The sequence below is a fragment of the Neomonachus schauinslandi genome, chromosome 15 (assembly GCF_002201575.2).
Source record: "Neomonachus schauinslandi chromosome 15, ASM220157v2, whole genome shotgun sequence".
Classification (NCBI taxonomy): domain Eukaryota; kingdom Metazoa; phylum Chordata; class Mammalia; order Carnivora; family Phocidae; genus Neomonachus; species Neomonachus schauinslandi.
The window spans coordinates 10,957,520-10,976,202 of record NC_058417.1 but is presented as its reverse complement, the minus strand read 5'-3'; the positions used below and the strand labels follow the sequence as shown (position 1 = coordinate 10,976,202).

Here is an 18,683-nt window from a genome sequence, read left to right as displayed (position 1 = left end):
AAGCTGGAACCCGGGTCTCGTGCTGCAGGATGGTGTAACGTTCAGTCCTCAAACACGCAGTGAGGCAGCGGCGCTGCTCCCATTTCACAGATGAGGAAACTGAGGCATGGAGGGATTCACTCCCTTGCCTAATTATCTTGGGTGGCCCAGCTGGCCCGTGACACTGTGACTTCATCCAGGGCAGAGCCCCCATTCGGAGCCAGCGTGGGGCCTGGTCTACGGCGGGCCTCGGGGGGCTGCTGTCAACTGAGAATGTGACCAAATGGTCTGAGTCGCGGGAATGAGGGAAGCCCGGGACAAGCCACGGCCCCTCTCGGGCCCTTGGTTTCGGCATCTGCCCAACGGGGCTGTCAGCCTGGCTCACTGCTATGGTCTCTCCCGCCCGCACGTCGTGGCCGGAGCCCAAAGCTGCCGGCCCCACCTGGAGGCGTACAGCAGCTGCCCCCTGCAGCCCCAGCTCGCACAGACCCCGCAGGGGTCCCGGGCAAGGCCAGGGCCAAAGCCGTGCAGGCAATGAAGGGGAGGCTGGAGTCTGGAGACTACCCTTGCCCCGCCGTGTGTTAAGAGACTACACTGGGCAAGAGGCAGGTGGCCTGGGTCCCCGCTTTGAAGCTCGCACCTCATGACCACAGGAACCAGTGTGTCCGTGTGAGCATCGGACCAACTGCCCAGTTGCCAGGGGGTGGGGTCGGCAGGCACATGCGCATCCTGTATCCCAGGCTGGGCGTCGCTGGGGAACCAATGGGGCAGTGCCAGCCCAATACAGAACCGGCACAGAATGCACAGGCCGGCTCCCAAGGGAAGGAAGGTCTCCAGGGGTCCCCGTGCGTCTTACCGATGGGAAAGTCCTTGCTTGAAGAAAGGCACAGAACCAGGAGGGGCCAGACACCTGTGACAACCATGCCGGTTCTCAGCCCCAAAGGGCAGCGCAGTGGGGTCTGGATGATACCTAGGGGGAGCCGGAGGATGGCCGTGCCCCAGACGGGGGCCAGCCACGTGGTATAGAAGTGGGTGAGGCTAGAGCAGAGGGGAACATGGCAGGCTCAATACAGACACTGGGCTTGAGCGCGCTTTAGACCCAAATGACCCCTGGCCTCTCTGGGGGGCAGGGGGCGGCGGTATATGCAAGCTCCCAAAATACGTCCCTCCAGTGGTTCCCCACACCTCCTTTTCCCACGCCCTCCCCATCCAATCTTTGGCACGGCCTCCCATGCCCCCAGCACGAGCACTTTCATTGTTCAGGTGGTTACTGGGGGGACTTGAACAAAGGGGGGGCAGCGTCTGAGCCACGCTCCCAGCTGCTCCCTGCCATTCGGGCATGCACCACGTCTGCATTTCTGGAAATGCTGCAGCAAACTGACCGAGTGGCATGCCGTCTCCTGAAGGCCTGGACTCTGAGAGCCAGGTCAGAGTCCAGCAGGTTCCCACCTGGAGCTCCCTCTCTAACACTTTCCCCACCCTCCCTGGCCATGGAGCTGCGTGGAGGAGGCTCAGAGGGAGGCAGCTCTGGTCTCTCCCTTCAAAGTGCTCCAGAGCAGACAGGGGAGACAGACGAGCCCCATCCACCCTGCAGCCCAGAAGCAGCCACGGAAACAGGGCACTGCAAGCACACAAGTCCCTGACCCTCTGTGGGCCTCGTGTCACCACCTGCAAAGTGTCGGAGGTGAAGAGAACCTCAGAGCTCTGGGTCTGTCCCACTAAGGCCCCGATGGACACCCGGGGGTGTCCATGGGCTGGCATGGGCTGCAGAGTGTCCTGGGAAGACGCGTGACCTCGGGCAAGAGCTTTAGTCTCCTCAGGGGGTGGTAAAATGCCCACCTGCACAGATGAGATCAGCCCCAGGATCGCCTCAGCTACCTCCGAGTCTGGCAGTCTCCCTGAGTCGAGGAGACAGGGTGTGCTCAGAGCACAGTTGCCAGAATTTTCAGAATGGAGGAGAGAGGGCTACAGGGAGCGAACACCAGACACCTACACAGGGTGTCCCCTTGAGCCTTCAGCTGGTGACTGAGCATCACGTGCACGGAGGAGACCATCCAGGCTGAGACAAAACTGCTGGGAAAAGGCAGCTGGAACGGTCACCGGTGCTCACACAGGATTTAGGAGTCATTTACAATCCCCCCACCCCCCCCCCTGGCTACAGTGCAGACCCCCCTAAAACTCAGGGCCTGCGGGAGAGTCCTCAGAAGGGTATTACCTGAGTAGTGGGCAAATAAGCCCTAGACCAGAGGCCAACAAACTTTCTGTAAAGGCCACGTGGTAAATACTTCAGGCTTTGCAGGCCACATGGCTCTAACACACTCAACTCTGCCGTGATAACATGTGGTCCACGGTCCAACTCTGACCCTGGGCTAAATCTGCTCTGGTCCCACCTAATAAAGCTTAAAAAACACCAAACTGAACCTCGAGATGTGAAACTAGTCAACAATGAAGATGAAAAATACACTGGATGGGATGAATACCAGATTAGACACCATAGAAGAAAAGATGAGTAAACTTGAAGACACATCAGTAGAAATGATCCAAAATGACCCATGGAAAGGGACTGACAAACCAGGATCGGCTCAGAGCATCAGTGAATGGGGGGGGTGGTCCACGTAGAGGATCTAGGATACACATAACTGGAGTCTCAAAAGGTGCCGAGGTGGAGAAGGGGTGGGGAAGACAGAAAAATGAAAAAATAATGTCCATCATTTTTCCACATTTCAAGAAAACTATCCATCCACGGTCGCAGAAGTTCAGTGAGTTCCAGGCAGAAGAGACAGGAAGAAAACCTCACTGAGGGACATCAAAATCACATCTGAAAAGCAGCCAGAGAGAAAAAGACCTTCACATAATGAGGAACAGAGATAAGTAGGCTTCTCCGCAGAATCACCGCAAGCCGGGGAACACGGGAGCAACATCTTTAAGGCACTAAACGCAAAAACAGTTACCCTAGAGTTCTCTGCCCCAGGAAAATAGCTTTCCAAACCAAAACCGAAATAAGGACTTTTTCAGACCTACAGATGCTGAGAGAATGCATCCCTGGGCAGACCCCGTACAGAGAAGTGATTACCAGCCCCGCGTACACATGGAGGGACTGAGACTCCAGAGGACTACAGTTGTCTCCCTGGTGGAGGCACAGGCCCCCCTCCCTGACTGGAAGGGCAGAGTTACTCCCCTACCTGCCCCCACCACATACCCCCACACCCCTGCCTCCTGGCTGCAGTGTCCCCGTCTCCCATGTCCTCGACATGGCCCTACACCCCTTCCGTCCCCTGGTGCCAGCAGGATTAAGGAGACTGAAAGGCCTAGAAGGTTCTCCACGCACTGGGGAGAACTCCTAGGAGCCCCTGGCCCCACCGTGGGGGGCATTGCTCCTGACTTCTGACACTCTCCAAACCAGTCTGCCCATCTTCTGGCTTACAAAGGCCTGTCCCCGAAGGAACAGCCTGGTCCTGCCTCCCAGGGAGGGAGTCTGCATAGGTCATCACACCTGCTGACCCCAGCCAGGGTCAGGATAACCAGGCCAGCTTTCTGACACTCACGCAGGTGTCCCTTTTCCAGGGACTAAGGATGGGCAGCAGTGACCACTCCCATTTTCCAGAGAGGGAGTCCCTGTCCCAGAGCCGCACGGTCAGCTGGTGGCAGAGGCCTCTTGCTTAGGGCTCTTCCCTTGGTAGGGGAATCCTGTGTACATCCTAGCTGAGTCCACCCGCTGACCCCCAGAGCCCACCCTGGGTCCTGAAACAGACTCTTGATCATCAGCTCTGCCTGGAAGGTAAATGCCCCAGGGCCTCCTGGCTCTTCCACTCCTTCCCAGGGTGGCCCAGGGCACAGCCTCAGCTTCCCTTCTCGGTAACATGGGGGGGCGCAATGGATAACCTGAGTCTCTCCCTTCTGACATTCATCAACCCTGGCGCTTTCCCCACCCTCTGGACTATTAAAACAGAAGCCTCATTAAGGCCAATTAAAGGAGGCTCGGGCCTCCTGAGTGCCAAACGGCTGCAGCAGGATGGGGTCAAGAGGCGCATACTGGTCACGCCCAGAGCCCTCTGTCCAGCGGCCCAGCCCAGCCCAGCCCAGCAGCGTGGGCCCTGCCGTGAGTCTCCAGCCTTCCCCAGATAGACATTGGCCCCCTCACCAAGGCTCAGCAAAGCTGCAAGGGAAAGAGGCCCTGCAGAGCGTCGGGGAGGGCTGTCAGGGGCTGTGCCTGTGGATGAGCCGGGGGGACAGGCCTCGCCCCCTTCCCCTACGAACTTCCAGGCCTGCAGGCATAAGGTCCAGCCAACCGGACCCCCACACAGTCATCAGTGAATGGCACCAGCTGAGGATTTTCAAATCGGAAAATTCGAAAGCCTGTAAAACCTCAGTTTCCCCAGGGTCCAGGAGGGACAGAAGCTGTGGTGTCATTGAGCAGCCTAATCCCCCAGGAAGACTGGCCTGGAAAGGGCTTGCCCAAGGTCACGCAGCAAGCCAGAGAAGGCCTGACGCCCCTGGGCCACCTGATGCCCACTTGTCTCTACTGCATTCCAGCAAGCCCCTGCTTGAACTCCTCCAGGACGGGGAGCTCACCACTTTGCAACCCAGACTATTCCCAGAGTGAGGCTGTCAGGAGAGAGGGGAGGATGAAGGAAGAGAGGAGAGAACTCGCATTTACGAAACGCCGGCTCGGTGGCAGACACCACACTGCACTCTCTCCGCAACTTTGAGCCGGGTATCGGCAACACCGTGGCAGCGAGGGGGCAGGAACGGAGGGTGAGGGGGCGAAGGGACCATCCTGGGGCAGCACGGCAAGGTAACAGCAGAGCTGAGGCTTGGCCATGGGTCTGCGTGGTCTGGAAGTCCCTCTTCCCACCGCCCTGCACTGCCTGTAGCCTGGGAAGACACCTAAGCCTGGAGAGCACCCAGAGCCACAAAGGAGGCAGGCCAGAGCCTGCCAGGATGTGGGGCAGGGTCCTGGAGTGGAGGGGCGGCCCTGCCCCGCACTCAGCATCCTCGGATCACTCAGGAGCTCATGGGTGCTCACCACTGTTACTGTTGCAAGACAAGTGTCCAATCCCCATTTTGCAGATGAAGAAACTGAGGCCCAAGGCTACGCAGCAAGGGGGTGGCTGAGCCGGACAGGAGAACCAGGGGACTGTGAGAGGACCGGCCCCTTTCTGCTGGCCCAGCCGGGAGGACTCTCAGCCTCAGGATGAGCCTGACGAACCCGGGAGACCAGGAGTGCCATGCAGGCCCGCCAGACCAGAGACCCTCAGGTGAAGGCCAGCAGGCCCTGGCCCGCTCTTAGCGCCCTAACCTCAGTATCCTCATCTGGGACATGAACACAACAGGGTCCCTGGAGGGAGGTTGGCTGCAGGAGGCTGCAGGAGGCTGGCAGCATGCGCCAGGCCCCGAGGTGCTGGCCCTCCTTCCTGGCAGAGCTGCTCCTGGCTCTCCTCAAACTCTCAATTAGATGCAAACGCCGTCGGGTAGGAAGCCTTTGGAGAGGATGGAGCTGACACCTGGGATTATGTTATCAGATCGTTCCCCACCTGGCAGGCGACGGCCCTGGGCCTGGGCTGGGAATTGCTGGAGCAGGCAGGATGCACCTCCGTCACTTCTCGGCCTGAGCCTGGGCCCGGCCCCTGCTCCTTCCAGGGTCCAGCGCACGCCACATGCACTTTGGGAACAGCGCAATGGGCCATCCCTGGGGCCTCTAGAGGACAGCCTCGGTGCCACTGAGCTCAGGGCAAGTGAGAGCCCTCCCTCCTGCTCCAGAGGAACGTGCAGGGGTCTCAGCCTCCGGTCGCCCTGTTCTCCCCAGTCCCGGTGTGGTCATACTTCTACCAGCCCCCCCCACCGCGCCCCCTCCCCTCCTCGGGAGAGCCCAGTGTTTGGGAGCCTGATGGGGACAAGCAGCCTCATGAAAGGGCTTTTACTGTCCTGAGTCAAGCTGGGGGCAGCAACCAGGCACCAATGCTCCCATTAGGGGCAGGGCCCAGAGAGTCCAGCCAAGATGCCGCTTCCCCTGGGGACAAGAGGCTCAGAGCCTGCAGACTAAGTTCTGGGCCCAGTTCCTCCAAGACGTCTGCCGTCTCTGAGCTGCACCAAGCCTCGGGTTCCTCATCCGCACCGAGGAGGCAATGTGTCCTTTATGCAGTCGCTGGGAGGGTTCCAGTGTAGGTAAAGTGCCCGCTCAGCACCTGGCATATACCTGGCATTTAATGAGCGCCTCATCAAGCTGCTTTTATTCTCCGGGAGCCAAGCCGTGAGCCAGGACATCAGTGTGTGAAGGCAGGGGGCTGACAGGAAAGACTGTGCGATTAATCAGGCATCGGGAAACCTGGTTCCAGTCTCTTGCTGCTGCGTAGCCCGAGGCAAGAAACTGAACCTCTCTGGGTCTCCGTTCCCAAGCCCGGACCCAGCAGGCACGAGAAGTGGGTTCTAGTCCAGCCTTGCACACTCACTCTCCCTCGTACTCCCTCAGTGTCCTCACCTGCACACGATTCACCCCTGCCCCTGGGAGCTTCCCCGGACTGTCTGGGGTTGGCGAAGGGATCCCACTAGGGGCCTGCTGGGGGCACCCCCCCCCCACCGCAGCCCCCTCCAGGACCCAGCCCAGCCTCACCCCTCTCTTTCGGAGGCTGCAGTCAAGCAAGGCTGGGGCTCATCCCTCCTAGGCATGATGCTACAGGCCCGACCTCTGGTATGCAGTTGGAACCCCGAAGCAGGTTTTTCCCCAGGTAAATCACTGGTCCCGGGGAGGAGGGGGGGCTCTGTCTCAGACACTTAGAGCCCACTGGGGCTGGAAGACAGCTCACAGAGCACAGGCTGCCTGCTCAGCGCCGTATAGCCAGTTCAGTTAGACCCAGGACCCAATCTTCAATGCCCGTACCCATTCTATAGATGAGATGACTGGGGCTCCGAGAAGAGCTGGGGCTCGTCCCGGGTCCCCCAGCAGTGGAGGAAGAGCAGGGACTCTGGGCTCCTTGTACTGTGGCCCCCTAGTTTCGTTCTAGTGTTTTGGGAAAGGGGGGAGTTCAGCAGCCTCGCCGGGAACACAGCCTCTCCCTGGCGGCCACGCTGGGACGGGCTGAGTGTATGCTGTGTCATTTCCCTGCCCCAGGGTCTGCCTGCCGTGCCAACGGGCCAGGCAGAGGAGGAGGAAGAGGTGGGCCGGGCCGCCCTGAGTCAGCACCAGCAGCCCCAGCCCAGGTGCCCCGGTGGGCAGGGGGTCAGTGTTCGGGCCAAGCAACCGGACAGCGGGCCCCCCATCCCAGGCCTGGGGAGGGGGGAGTGTTCTTCTCACATTGCTGCTGGGGGGGTGGGGGAGGACACGGGGGTGAAGGTAAAGAGGTGATTCACGGGGAGAGAGAAGGCAGGCAGAGCTCCCGGGGGCGGCAGGCGGGCAGGCCAGGCAAAGCACCTCGTCAGCATCCGCCGTCAGCATCCGTCAGCGGCTTGGCCCAGCGCTGGAGCCTGGGAAGCCGCAGGAGCAGGGCAGATGGGAGGGTTGCAGGCCGCGTGGCCGAGCTGCCCCTCCCTGCCCTGCCTGTCACCGTGTTCTGTCAAGGCCAGGATGGGCAGGGGACCCGTCCTGGAGTCTAAGGACAACACAGGCCTGGTCCCCACCCCGCCACCCAAGAACTAGCTAGGTGACATCGGCAGGGACGAACCAGTCGGGCCTCAGTTTCTACATCTGGAAAATGGGCAGATCCCACTAGCTGAAATTATGAAGTGCTTCGCGCTCAAAAACCAGTAGCTAGTGTCATTACGCCCGCCCCCCCCCCCACACACCAAGCTGGCCTCGGGTCCCTGGATGGATGTGACAGGGAAGCACAAAGGATGGAAAGCAGGGGCGTGGCTCACCATGGCGCTGGGGGTGTGAACAAGTCCCTCTTCTCCGTGCTCTCATCTGAAAGACCCCAGATCCTCCTGCTGGGTCCGAGAGTAGCAGGCAGTCTCAGCAGTGGGCCCCCATTCTCAGAGGGGTCAGGCGGCAATGCCAGCTGGTCAGGGGGCCCCGCCGACGGTGGTACCACACAGACCGGGGTTCCAACCCGAGATGGACCTCACCCTGCCATGTCACCTTAGACAGGCGACGCCAACAGCCTGGTGGGGCTTTTGTGGGGAGCAAATGAAGTTACAAGAGGCCCATGGGACTGCATGGGGTGGCTGGGTCTCAGCCCTGGCCACAGACACGTGGGGAGGATGCCCTGCTGCCCAGCCTGGCCCTGGGTGCCCCTATCTGGCCCCATCACTGGGCCAGGCCATCAGTCTTCCTGTCTGGGGCAGATTAGACTTGCTGGCTGTTCCCATGCCGAGCAGGGATCTGGTGCCAGTCTCCTTCCTACTCCTGGTGGGGAGGAGACGGGTGGAGGAGGCAGAACCCTGGCACAGCAGGTCAGGGCCTCAGTTTCCCCATTTTTAAAAAAGGGGCCATGGGATCCCAACAGGCCTTCCCAGAGGACTGGGTTCCACGACCTCAAGTCAGACATGACGTCAGCTGCACCTGCCTACCCCCTAGCAGCTGTGGGGCGGATTATTCAGCCCAAGGGCTACGAAGGCCCCTTCCTCCTCCCACTTTCCCTCCTCTTCCTGCAACTCTTCCTCACTCCGGTCACCTGATTCCATCTTCACAACAGCCAAAGACGCAGCTCCGTCCTCACCTCCACTTTACACACCAGAAACCCAAACCCCAAAGCTGCCTGGGATCAGGCTGAGAGCCAGGCTCCGAGACACAGGCTCTCCGACTCTGCCAGCCCCCTCAGGGGACAGGCACTCCACCTTTCTAGAAACCTAACCCATGGCCACCTTGTCAGCTCCTGACCCACTTCTGGTTTCTCGGCCTAAGAGTTTCCCCAGGCCCTGTCAGCCAGGATGGTCCCCAAAGCCAGCATTCTGGGCTCGTACGATCTGCTGCCCTGCTCTGGGCCTGGCAAAGGGTTAGACTCTGCTAGAAATACCTCCACCAGCACAGACGTTGCTAATCACTCACCACCCTCTACTGAGCTCAGACCTGGTCTCAGAATCTTTCTCAGCACAGCTCGCTTGGGCAGGCTTTATCAATCAGCTCGCGATGTGCTCTGAAACCACGGGAAGGCACTTCCCCTCGGCAGGAAGACGCACCAGCTCATGGCCTGGCTCGGCATGTGGTGAGCACCCCTTCTCAGGATGTGCGTCAGTGTGTCGGCTGAGAATGACTACCCACACCAGGGATGCTGCCCATCGCGGCCGGGGTAGAGAAGAAGCAACCCTTGGGGTCTTTTCACTGGCAGAATTCGACCCAGGTGGGCAACCCTCAGCTGACTTCACTGCGCTTCCACCCAAGGACCATCCCCGCCCCCTACATCCCAGCCTGGGAAGATTCTGCATTACAAAGCTCACAAAGAGGCTCAGAGAGGGTGAGCAAGTCACTCTCTGCTGCCCAGCGCAGCCAGGAAATAGACACATTTGAACTTGGACCTCCAGGCCAGCCTCAGATGGACCCAGGCTACTTTTTAGTCTCCGTGCCTCCTCCACCACTCCAGACTCTCTCCACCACCCAAGAAAAGCAACAACAGTGTTTCACGGCGTGCGTGAGAGCTTCCTGCTTCGCAGGAATGAATCAGAGTCCTGTCAAGGGACAGTAAGTGAGAGAAAACCCCGAGATTCCTCCCTGCCCCACCCCATCACAGCACTTTCTTCTGGAGAAACTGCTTGCCTGCCGGGTCTGGGGAAATCAGAATGCGCACCGCCCCCCAACAATGCACAAAGGCCCTTTGAGATGGGGCAGCCCATGGTCACCCGCCAGAGGACCCAGGTACCCTATCCCTGTGCAAAGACACTGAGGAATCCCAGGAGGGCAGGGGAGGAGGCAGCAAAGAGAACCACGGGGGGACGGTGTTTCGGTCTCCGTATTGGTGCTGTGAGTGAACGCGCGCTGAATTGGCAGAGATGCTGGGGACCGGCTTCCCCTCGGGGGGACCACCCCCCCCCAGCAGCTGGCTCACCTTCTGGGCCTGGCTGATCATCTTTCGCACCACCTCTTTGATGTGGGCCTGCCCATCGATGGGGGGCTGCATATAGACACTGGCCCGGGTCACACCACGGTAGGCAATGGTGTCAGGCCAGCCCAGGTCCAGCTGGGGGATGGATCGGTCCGACTTCTGGGGCCAGTACTCCAGAGAGGGCAGTGGCTCGGCCTCAGTGGGGTCCCCACCCGCCCTGCTGGCCTCCTCGCTGTCGCCAACGCCATTGTCCTCAGGACCCCGGGGCCGGCTGGCACCCCTCGGATCCTCGGAGCCTGGGTCATACACCTCAATGGTCTCCAGGATGCGCCTGAGCTCCAGTTCCGACAGGAAGTCCCGAATGTTCTCCCGATTCAGCACCTCATAGAAAGCCTCCCTGCCGCGGGCCACCAGGGCCTCCAGGGCCAGCCGCTGCTCCTCGCTGTAGAAGAACTCGGGCTTGGACTCACTGGAGCGCCAGTTGACGTGGTTGTCGTCCAGACACTGCACCTGGGAGAAGGCCATGTTGCCACTGCCCCGACGCCTGTGGCCGGGTGGGCGGGCGACAGAGCACTCGGCAAGGTCGGGCTCCGAACTCCGGCCCGACTTCGGCAGGGCGCACTTTGGGGCTCCACCTGTGCCTCAGCAGCTCTGCCCAGAGGGAGCCTGCGGGAGAGGCCAAGTGAACGCAGAGGTCAGGGCAGGGTGCAGGCGGGACCGGGGAGGGGCGACAGGGCGACAGGGCGGGGGTGGGGCGGCAGTGGGCGAGATGGCGGGGCGGGACCCACGCCTGGGCGCGGTGTGCCTCTCTCAGTAGGGGCCGGCGGGGGGTGGGGGACCCGCATCCCGGAGGAACTGTGGGGCTGCCTAAAGTCCTAGGCAACTTCTGGGAGGAACCAGGGCAGGCAGGGAACTTCCCAGAAGTTTCCAAGAGTGGGGGTGGCAGCGCACAACTCGGATGGCCGCTAGACCAGCTCGGCGGCGCCCCGCATTCCGACAGCTTCCGGGAAGGGCGCGGGGGTCTTAAAATCTGAGGGCGCCACGACCCCGCAACCCGAGAGGGCTGCCCGGAGGAGGCTCGGGGAAGCGCGGCTGGCGGGCCCGGGATCCGGGGCCGCGGCCCGGGACTCGCTTACCGGGCGGGCGCGGGCGCGGGGCACAGCCGGCAAGGAAAGCCGCGCTGGCGGAGCGAAGCGCACCCGCGGCGGCTACGGGCTGGTGACTAATGCCGCCCCGCCCACCCCGCCGCCGCCACCTGCGGTCACGTGCCGCCCTGGGGGCGGGGCCGGAAGCTGATTCACCACCCCCGCCAACCCCCGAGGGACATTGGCGCGGGGTGGCCGTGCGCCGCGTTTCTTCTGCTGCTTCCCGTGCCGGGGTGGCCGAATTCTGGAAAGCCCAGGGACCAAAGTCCAACAGCTCCTGGAACATTGCAGCCCAGAGAGGGACAGTGTTCTTACTGAGAACACACAGCAAGTCAACAACCTTTGCACCGCCCCTCGCCCTGACCGCGGGGCCTGTTGGTAAACTTAGTCCAACCCTACCAGTATCGTTTCCCAGGTGGGACGGGAAGTCTGTGCAGATACCCAGCTGTCGGGTTGTGGAAGTAGAATTGGGGTACTGGACTGGGAGGCCCCAAGGCAAGGATAGGGCACTGTCTGACCCATACTCAGGATGGAGCCTTTACAGAGCCTGGTGTGCAGAGAGCAGATAGATACCCAGTTCTTAGTCCCTAGCCCTGCTCCCTGCTGGGAGGGGTAACCCCCCAGGACTGGTCCCACATGATGAGAAGCGCCCTCCTGAACCCTGGGATTGGGAGAGCCAGAGAGGGCTGCTGTGGGCTGGAGTCAGGCCCAACTCTTGCGCACACACCCCCATCTTCTCCACCCCACTCAGCCACAGAGAAGAGGCAGGCGGTCCCAGGGGGCCAGCACTGCTTTTGGGGTCCTGAAGCCTGATTTATATAGCTTCACTGCCACCAAGGACCCAGAACAAGAGTTTACGGGCCTCAGCTTCTCCTTTTGCTCTTATGACTGCACGTAGGCCCTGGGGCTCATGAAGGGAATCCTGGCTCTCGGGGCTGAAAGGCATGAAGCCCTCCAACCTTGCAGTTACCTGACCGTATTTACAGATGCACAGGAAGTTGTTAAAAACAGCAACAACAACACACCAACAGAGAGGTCACAGGGATCCTTCTCTCAGTTTCTCCCCATGGTATCATCTTGTAGAACTCTAGTACAATAATACAATAACCAGAAAATTGACATCAGTGCAATCCAGAACTTGTTCAGATTTCACCAGTTTACAAGTGTTCGTGTGTGTGTGTGTGTGTGTATGCAACTTTACCGCATGTGTAGATTTGTGTGGCTGAAACCTCCCTCGCTACCCACATCTCCATCCCTAACCCCTGTCAACCACGAAATCTGTTCTCCATCTCTGCAATGTTGTTATTTCAAGATGTTATATAAATGGGAAGTATAGCATATAACCTTCAGGGATTAGCTTTTTCTCCCACTCAGCATAATTCTCTGGCAAGTCATCCAGGTCATCGTGCGTATCCGTAGCTTGTTTGTTTCTGTTGCTGGCTAGTATTCATGGCATGCGGGGACCAGAGTCTGTTCAACCATCTCTCCTGTTGAGGGACAATGGGTTGTTTCCAGTTTGGGGCTATTATGAATTTAGCTGCTATGAACATTCATATGCATATTATACATATTCATTTGTATATATGTTGTATTATGTATATTTTACATTCCTACCAATAACATATGAGCAATCCAGTTTCTCCACATCCTTGCCAACATTTTATGTTGTCACAATTTTTTTATTTTAGCCACGCTGATAGGTGTGTAATAACCTCTTCCTATGGTGTTAATTTGCATTTTCCTAATGACTAATGATATAGAACATATTTTCATGTGCTTATTTGCCAGCTGTCTGACCTCTTCAGTGAAATTCCTGTTCATGTGTTTTGCCCATTTTCTAAGTGGATTGTTTGGTTTTTCCTGTTGAGTTTTGAGAGCTCTTTATACTTTTTTTTTTTAAGAGAGAAAGAGAGTGAGTGAGAGTGTGAGTGGGGGAGGGGAAGGGTGGGGGGGAGGAGCAGAGGGAGAGAGACAGAGAGAATCTCAAGCAGGCTCCACACCCAGCATGGAGCCCGACATGGGGCTCTATCCCATGACCCCAAGATCATGACCTGAGCTAAAACCAAGAGTCAGAAGCCTAACCAACTGAGCCAGCAGGGTTCCCTGCTCTTTATATATTCTAAATACAAGGTCTTTGTCAGGTCTATGGTCTGCACATATTTTCTGCTGGTCTGTAACTTTTTTTTTTAATATAAAATACAATATCATTAACTATAATCACTGTGCTGTACGTTAGATCTCCAGAATTTATTCATCTTATAATTGGAAGTTTGTACCCTTTAACTAATATCGCCCCTTTTCTTCCACCCCACAGCCCTATCATTCTACTCTCTTTTTCTGACTTCAGCTTTTTTGGATTCCACTTATAAGTGAGATCATATAGTATTTGTCTTTCTCTCTCTGACTTACTTCACTTAGCATAATGCCCTCAAGGTCCACCAGTGTTGTCACAAATGGTAGGATTTTCTTCTTTCTCAGGGCTGAATAATATTTCTGCGTGTGTGTGTGTGTGTGTGTGTGTATGCCACATCTTTATCCATTCATCTGTTGATGGACCATTGAGGTTATTTCCATGTCTTGGCTGCTGTGACTAATGCTTCAATGAACATGGAGTACAGATATCTCTTCAAGGTAATGATTTCATTTCCTTAAGATATATACTCAGATGTGGCATTGCTGGATCAAATGGTAGTTCTATTTTTAGTTCTTTGAGAAATCTCCATACCGTTTTTCATAGTACCTGCACTGATATATGTTCCTACCAGTAGCACACCTACGCACGCAAAAGGATTCCCTTTTCTCTACATCTTTGCCAACACACGTGATCTCTTGTCTTTTTGATGATAGCCATTCTAACAGGTGTGAGGTGATATTTCATTGTGGTTTTGGTTTGCATAGCCCCAATGACTAGTGATGTTGAGCACTTTTTCATGCACCCGTTGGCCATTTGTATGTCTCCTTTGGAAAAATGTCTATTCAGATCTTCTGCCCACTTTTTAAATGGATTTTGTTTTTTGTGGGGGGGTTGCTGTTGAGTTCTACGAATTCTTTATATATTTTGGCTATTAACCCCTTATCAGATCTATGGCTTACAAATATTCTTCCTAATCCATAGGTTGCCTTCTCATTTTGTTGATGGTTTCCTTTGCTGTGCAGAAGCTTTTTAATCTGTTGTAGTCCCATTTGGGTTTTTTTCTTTCTTTCGGTGTCAAATAAAAAAAAAAATTGCCAAGATCAATGTCAAGGAGCTTCCCCCCCATGTTTTCTTCTAGGAGTTTTACATTCAAATCCTTAGTCCATTTTGAGTTGGTTTTTACGTATGGTTTGAGGTAGTAGTCCAGTTTCATTCTTTTGCATGTAGCTGTCTCATTTTCCCAACACCATTTATTGAAGAGACTGTCCTTTCCCCACTGTATATTCTTGACTCCTTTGTCATAAATTAATCGACTATATATGTGTGGGTTTATTTCTGTGGTCTCTATTGTGTTGTATTGATCTATATGTCTGTTTTTGTGCCAATACTGTATTGTTTTGATTACCATAGCTTTGTAATACAGTTTGAAATCGGGGAGAGTGATGTCTCCAGTTTTTCTCTTCTTTCTTAAGATTGCTTTGGCTATTTGGGGTCTTTTGTGGTTCTATACAAATTTTTAGGATTGTTTTTTTCTATTTGTGTGAAAAATGCTATTGGAATTTTGATAGGGACTGCACTGAATCTGCAGATGGCTTTTGGTGGTATGGACATTTTAACATGAATTCTTCTAATCCATGAACATGGTATATCTTTCCATTTATTTGTGTCATCTTCAACTTCTTTCATCAGTGTCTTATAATTTTCAGTGTACGGGTCTTTCACCTCCTTGGTTAAATTTATTCCTAGATATTTAGTTATTTTTGATGCCATCATGAATGGGATTGTTTTCTTAATTACTCTTTCTGATGGTTCATTGTTAGTGTATAGAAACATGACTGATCTTTGTATATTGATTGTGTATCCTGCAACTTTACTGATTTTGTTCTGTAACTTTTCTTTTCATCCTTTTCACAGGTGTCTCACACTGAACTTTTAATTTTGATGAGGTCTACTCTATCCATTTTCTCTTTTATGGGTAGTGCTTTCGTTGTCAAGTCTAAGAACTCTTTGCCTAGCGCTAGGTCTTGATCTACTATTTTCTCCCTAAAAGTTTGATAGTTTTTACATATTACGTTTAAATCTGTGATCTATTTTGAATTAATTTTTGTGTCAGGTGTGACATTTAGGTTGAGGTTGAGTTTTGGCCTCTGGATGTCCCCCAGAAGGACTTTACAGGGGAAGAAACAGCCTCAGAGACCTTAAATAATCACCCAGGATCATACAGTAGAGCGTTGGGATAGTTGGACTTAAACTCAGGTCCAACTATCCCAACTTTGTGCTTTTCTCCTGCTCCTTATTGCAACATTCACATCTGGACTGTCTCCCTGGGATGGGCCAGGCCTGGTTAGGGAGTGGGGAGCAACTTGATTAGCCCTCCTGGTCTTATGTCCAGTGGCCTCCTTGGGAAAGGGTCATTCAGTCCATCAACAGACACTGGCAGGGGCTGTCACGGGTCACAGAGTTATTTGTGCCATGAGGATATTGCCCAAAGCCTGCACAGACATCCATAGGTTGAAAGTATGAATCCATATGAATTCCCTGAGTTTCTGAAAGAGGGAAGGGTATTCCAGAGAGAGGGAACAGCAAACACAGAGGCCCAGAGGTGTGGCTAAGAGGGTAAGGGGCCATGAATGGCACATTTAGAGGCTTGTGATCCCTCCTGCAGGGGATGGAGAGTCACAGAAGTGTGTGAGCAGGAAGGATGGTGGACAGAAATGGTGTTTTTAGAAGTTCCCTCTGCTGCATGCAGGGAGGGTGGGTTAGAGGGGGCAAGGCGGTGCAGTAAGGAGGTGGTGCAGTTCACCTGGTCACCAAGCCCAGTGGCTGGACTTGGTATCGGCCACAGGGAGGGAGGACGTGGGAGACAAGGAGAGGGGCAGCTCCCAGGCTTCTGGTGTGGGCCCTGGCTGGACGGAGGTGCCAATGCAAAAGTAGATCCCAGCTGGGGAGCTCCTAGGCCCACAGAAGCTGGCTCCCTGGCCAACTCAGAAGCCCCCCCTCCCCCCCGCTGGCCCTTGCCATCCTGAGTGTGGCACATTCAGGGGACTTTAATGGCGCACCTCTGCCGCTGTCATAAAGGAGAGGTTGTTCTTTCTTGCTGTTCAGCACAAACTCAGGCAAGTGAGCCAGTGGTGCCCAGAGGCGGAGGCCCATGCCCACAGCCTGGAATGGGCTGAATAAACTTGGCCAGAATCTCCTGACTCGGGCTTTCTGAGCCATTATGTGGCTGTGACTCCTCACCTGTCTCTCCCAGGAGGGCTGGGTCCGGGCACCAGAGCAGGCCAGTTCAGGCCCAGAACCTGTCAGCAGGGGCCCAATCACCTGCCTTCTGTATGCTGGACCCCAGTGCCCCGCCACCCCGAAGTCCTGCCATGGGGCCTGGGGCTTTGTCCTGGGTCCAACTGTGTGTCCCAGGCCAGTCATGCCCTTTGTGGTCCCAAGTTCTCATCTGCGCACCGCTGGCCTGCAGCTGGATCAAACATTGCCTGAACTTCGTCAGGACTGTTTTCTGGCATCCTTTCTCCTCCTCCTCTCCTCCTGTGCCTTGCCTCCTTCTTGACAACCATTCACTCCATTACTCACTGATTCATTCACAAATGTTCGCAGGATCTCTTTTCTGGGCCCAGCCCTACACCGAGTGATACCCGGGACCTGGAGATGATTCAAACCCAGTGTCCGCCCTGGGGGAGCTCCCAGTCTGGTAGGGGAGGTAAAATATGCATACAAACTATCATGATTCAATCCTCGGCCATAGGAGCCTTTGAGAGGAAGCTGCTTTGCCAGCTTAGGGTTGGGGGGAGGGCAGAGGGAGTCAGAGAAAGCCTCAGAGGACCAGCCCTTTGCAATGGGCCAGGGAGCAGGAGGTAAACAAGGGTAGGATGGAGTCCTGGGAGGAGGGGACCTCGTCTGTGAAGGCCCGGAGGCGGCAAAGTGCTGGGTGTGTATGAGAAAACACCAGCAGGTCCGGGCGGCTGATGCATGCACACTGGATGGGAGGATCTGGGACCAGTTGACAAGGACCTGAAAGGCCACAGAAAGGATTCCACCACCACCACCCCCCCCGGAAGCTAGGGACTCCAGCAGTGTGTATGTGTGTGTGGGGGCGGGTGGGGGGAGGCCTCCTGAGAAGTAAGTAGTGTGAGCAGAGGTGTAATTTGGCAAGGATGGGGAGGATGGAAGGGAGGCGGGGAGGGGCTGGTGCCCAGGAGCAGGGCAGGGAGCCAAGTGAAGCAGGCAGGGATGTGGCAGGAAAAGCCATGGGGCTAGGGGGCTCTGGAGCTCCAGAGAGGGGCTGGGCTAGAGACCCGGGATGCCAGGTCATTGAGGATGGGGGGATGCTGCCCCAGCCCTGCTAGCCTGGAGGAAGGGTTCTGAGACCCACCTGCCATGGGTTGGGCATCCATGGAGGGACTTTTCAGAAGGGGCATTTGGAGGGGACAGTGGTTAACTCAGGAGTGCCTGGTCTGCAAGGGGAGCACCGTGGCTGGGGAACGCCGATGCCTGCTGCCGGATTGAAATGTAAGCGCCCACACTGGCCTCCCTTCCCCCTGGAGCGCTGGTCGGTGGCATCTGTTTCTGAACTTCCCCCACCATCAGCTATGCACGCTGTGGGCCCCCTGCTGAAAATCCCAAGGGACACGGGCAGCCCACGGGGCGTGGAGAGAGTATTTCATGGGAGGAGCCCGAGAACATGGGGTTGACCAGTGTTCCCCACACTGTGCTGGGGAGCCCGGCTGCCGTGGGCAAGCTCTGGGAGTGAGGTGCCGTGCTTCCTGCCCACCCCCCCAACAGGGTTCTGCTGGGGCAGCTTGCTAGGGAGGCCCGGATGCAGGGCTCAGTCCATTCAGTCCACAGATGAGCAGTGTGCCCCCCTCCTGCTGCGGGGCGCCACTTCTGAGCCAGTCCTCCTGGGAAGGCGTGGGCAGAGGGGCTGGTGGGGAAGGCCTCAGGTGACGGCGAGGCCCCTGTGGCTGGAGCAGGGTGGGGGGGCGGCAAGGAAAGGGACACGACTGGAGGAGCCCGGCGTCTCGATGACTGGAGAGTCTTGTGGACAGCAGAACTACTGGAGAGTTCTGACCAGGGTGTGATCTGGCTCCCCTGTGTTTTAAGGGTCCTCCAGGAGCTGCTGGAGATGGCTCCAGGTGGGGGGGTCAGGGGGACAGGACCCGGCCTAAAGCTCTGAGCCCAGGGGTGGGGGAAGGTGTCCCTCTAGCCTGCATTTGCCCCTCTGGGGAGAAGGGGTGGGGGCAGAAGGGGGGTGAGAGAGACCAGCGCCCCAGATGGCTTCTAACAGTGGACTGCTCACGTGGGTGAGCAGGTGAGCCCCCTGGCCTGGCCTGGGAGAGGGAGAAGACATTATGACGGAGGACACCAGGCAGGAAAAAAGTTAAGGCTTTAGGGGCCAGAATAGTTCTGAGGCCAGCCCCCTCCTCGTGACCCAGGACCACATAGCTC

At 56.6% G+C, this 18,683-nt stretch overlaps 2 protein-coding genes across 4 annotated transcripts in view; one reads left to right on the top strand and one right to left on the bottom strand.

Moving 5' to 3' along the window:
• Positions 1–11,165, bottom strand: part of FAM83G (family with sequence similarity 83 member G) — a 28,997-nt gene extending 17,832 nt beyond the window's left edge. For 2 of the 3 annotated variants that reach the window (XM_021694480.2, XM_021694482.1), the window contains exons 1-2: positions 11,087–11,165; positions 9,954–10,616 (exon numbers count right to left, since the gene is read on the bottom strand). In XM_021694480.2, the coding sequence (XP_021550155.1) occupies positions 9,954–10,475 (522 nt within the window). In that variant the 5' untranslated portion in view covers positions 10,476–10,616; positions 11,087–11,165. Of the gene's footprint in view, positions 1–9,953; positions 10,627–11,086 lie in introns of those variants that run through there. The other variant, XM_021694481.2, reaches the window with a different exon arrangement.
• Positions 1–18,683, top strand: part of SLC5A10 (solute carrier family 5 member 10) — a 56,378-nt gene that overhangs the window by 30,085 nt on the left and 7,610 nt on the right.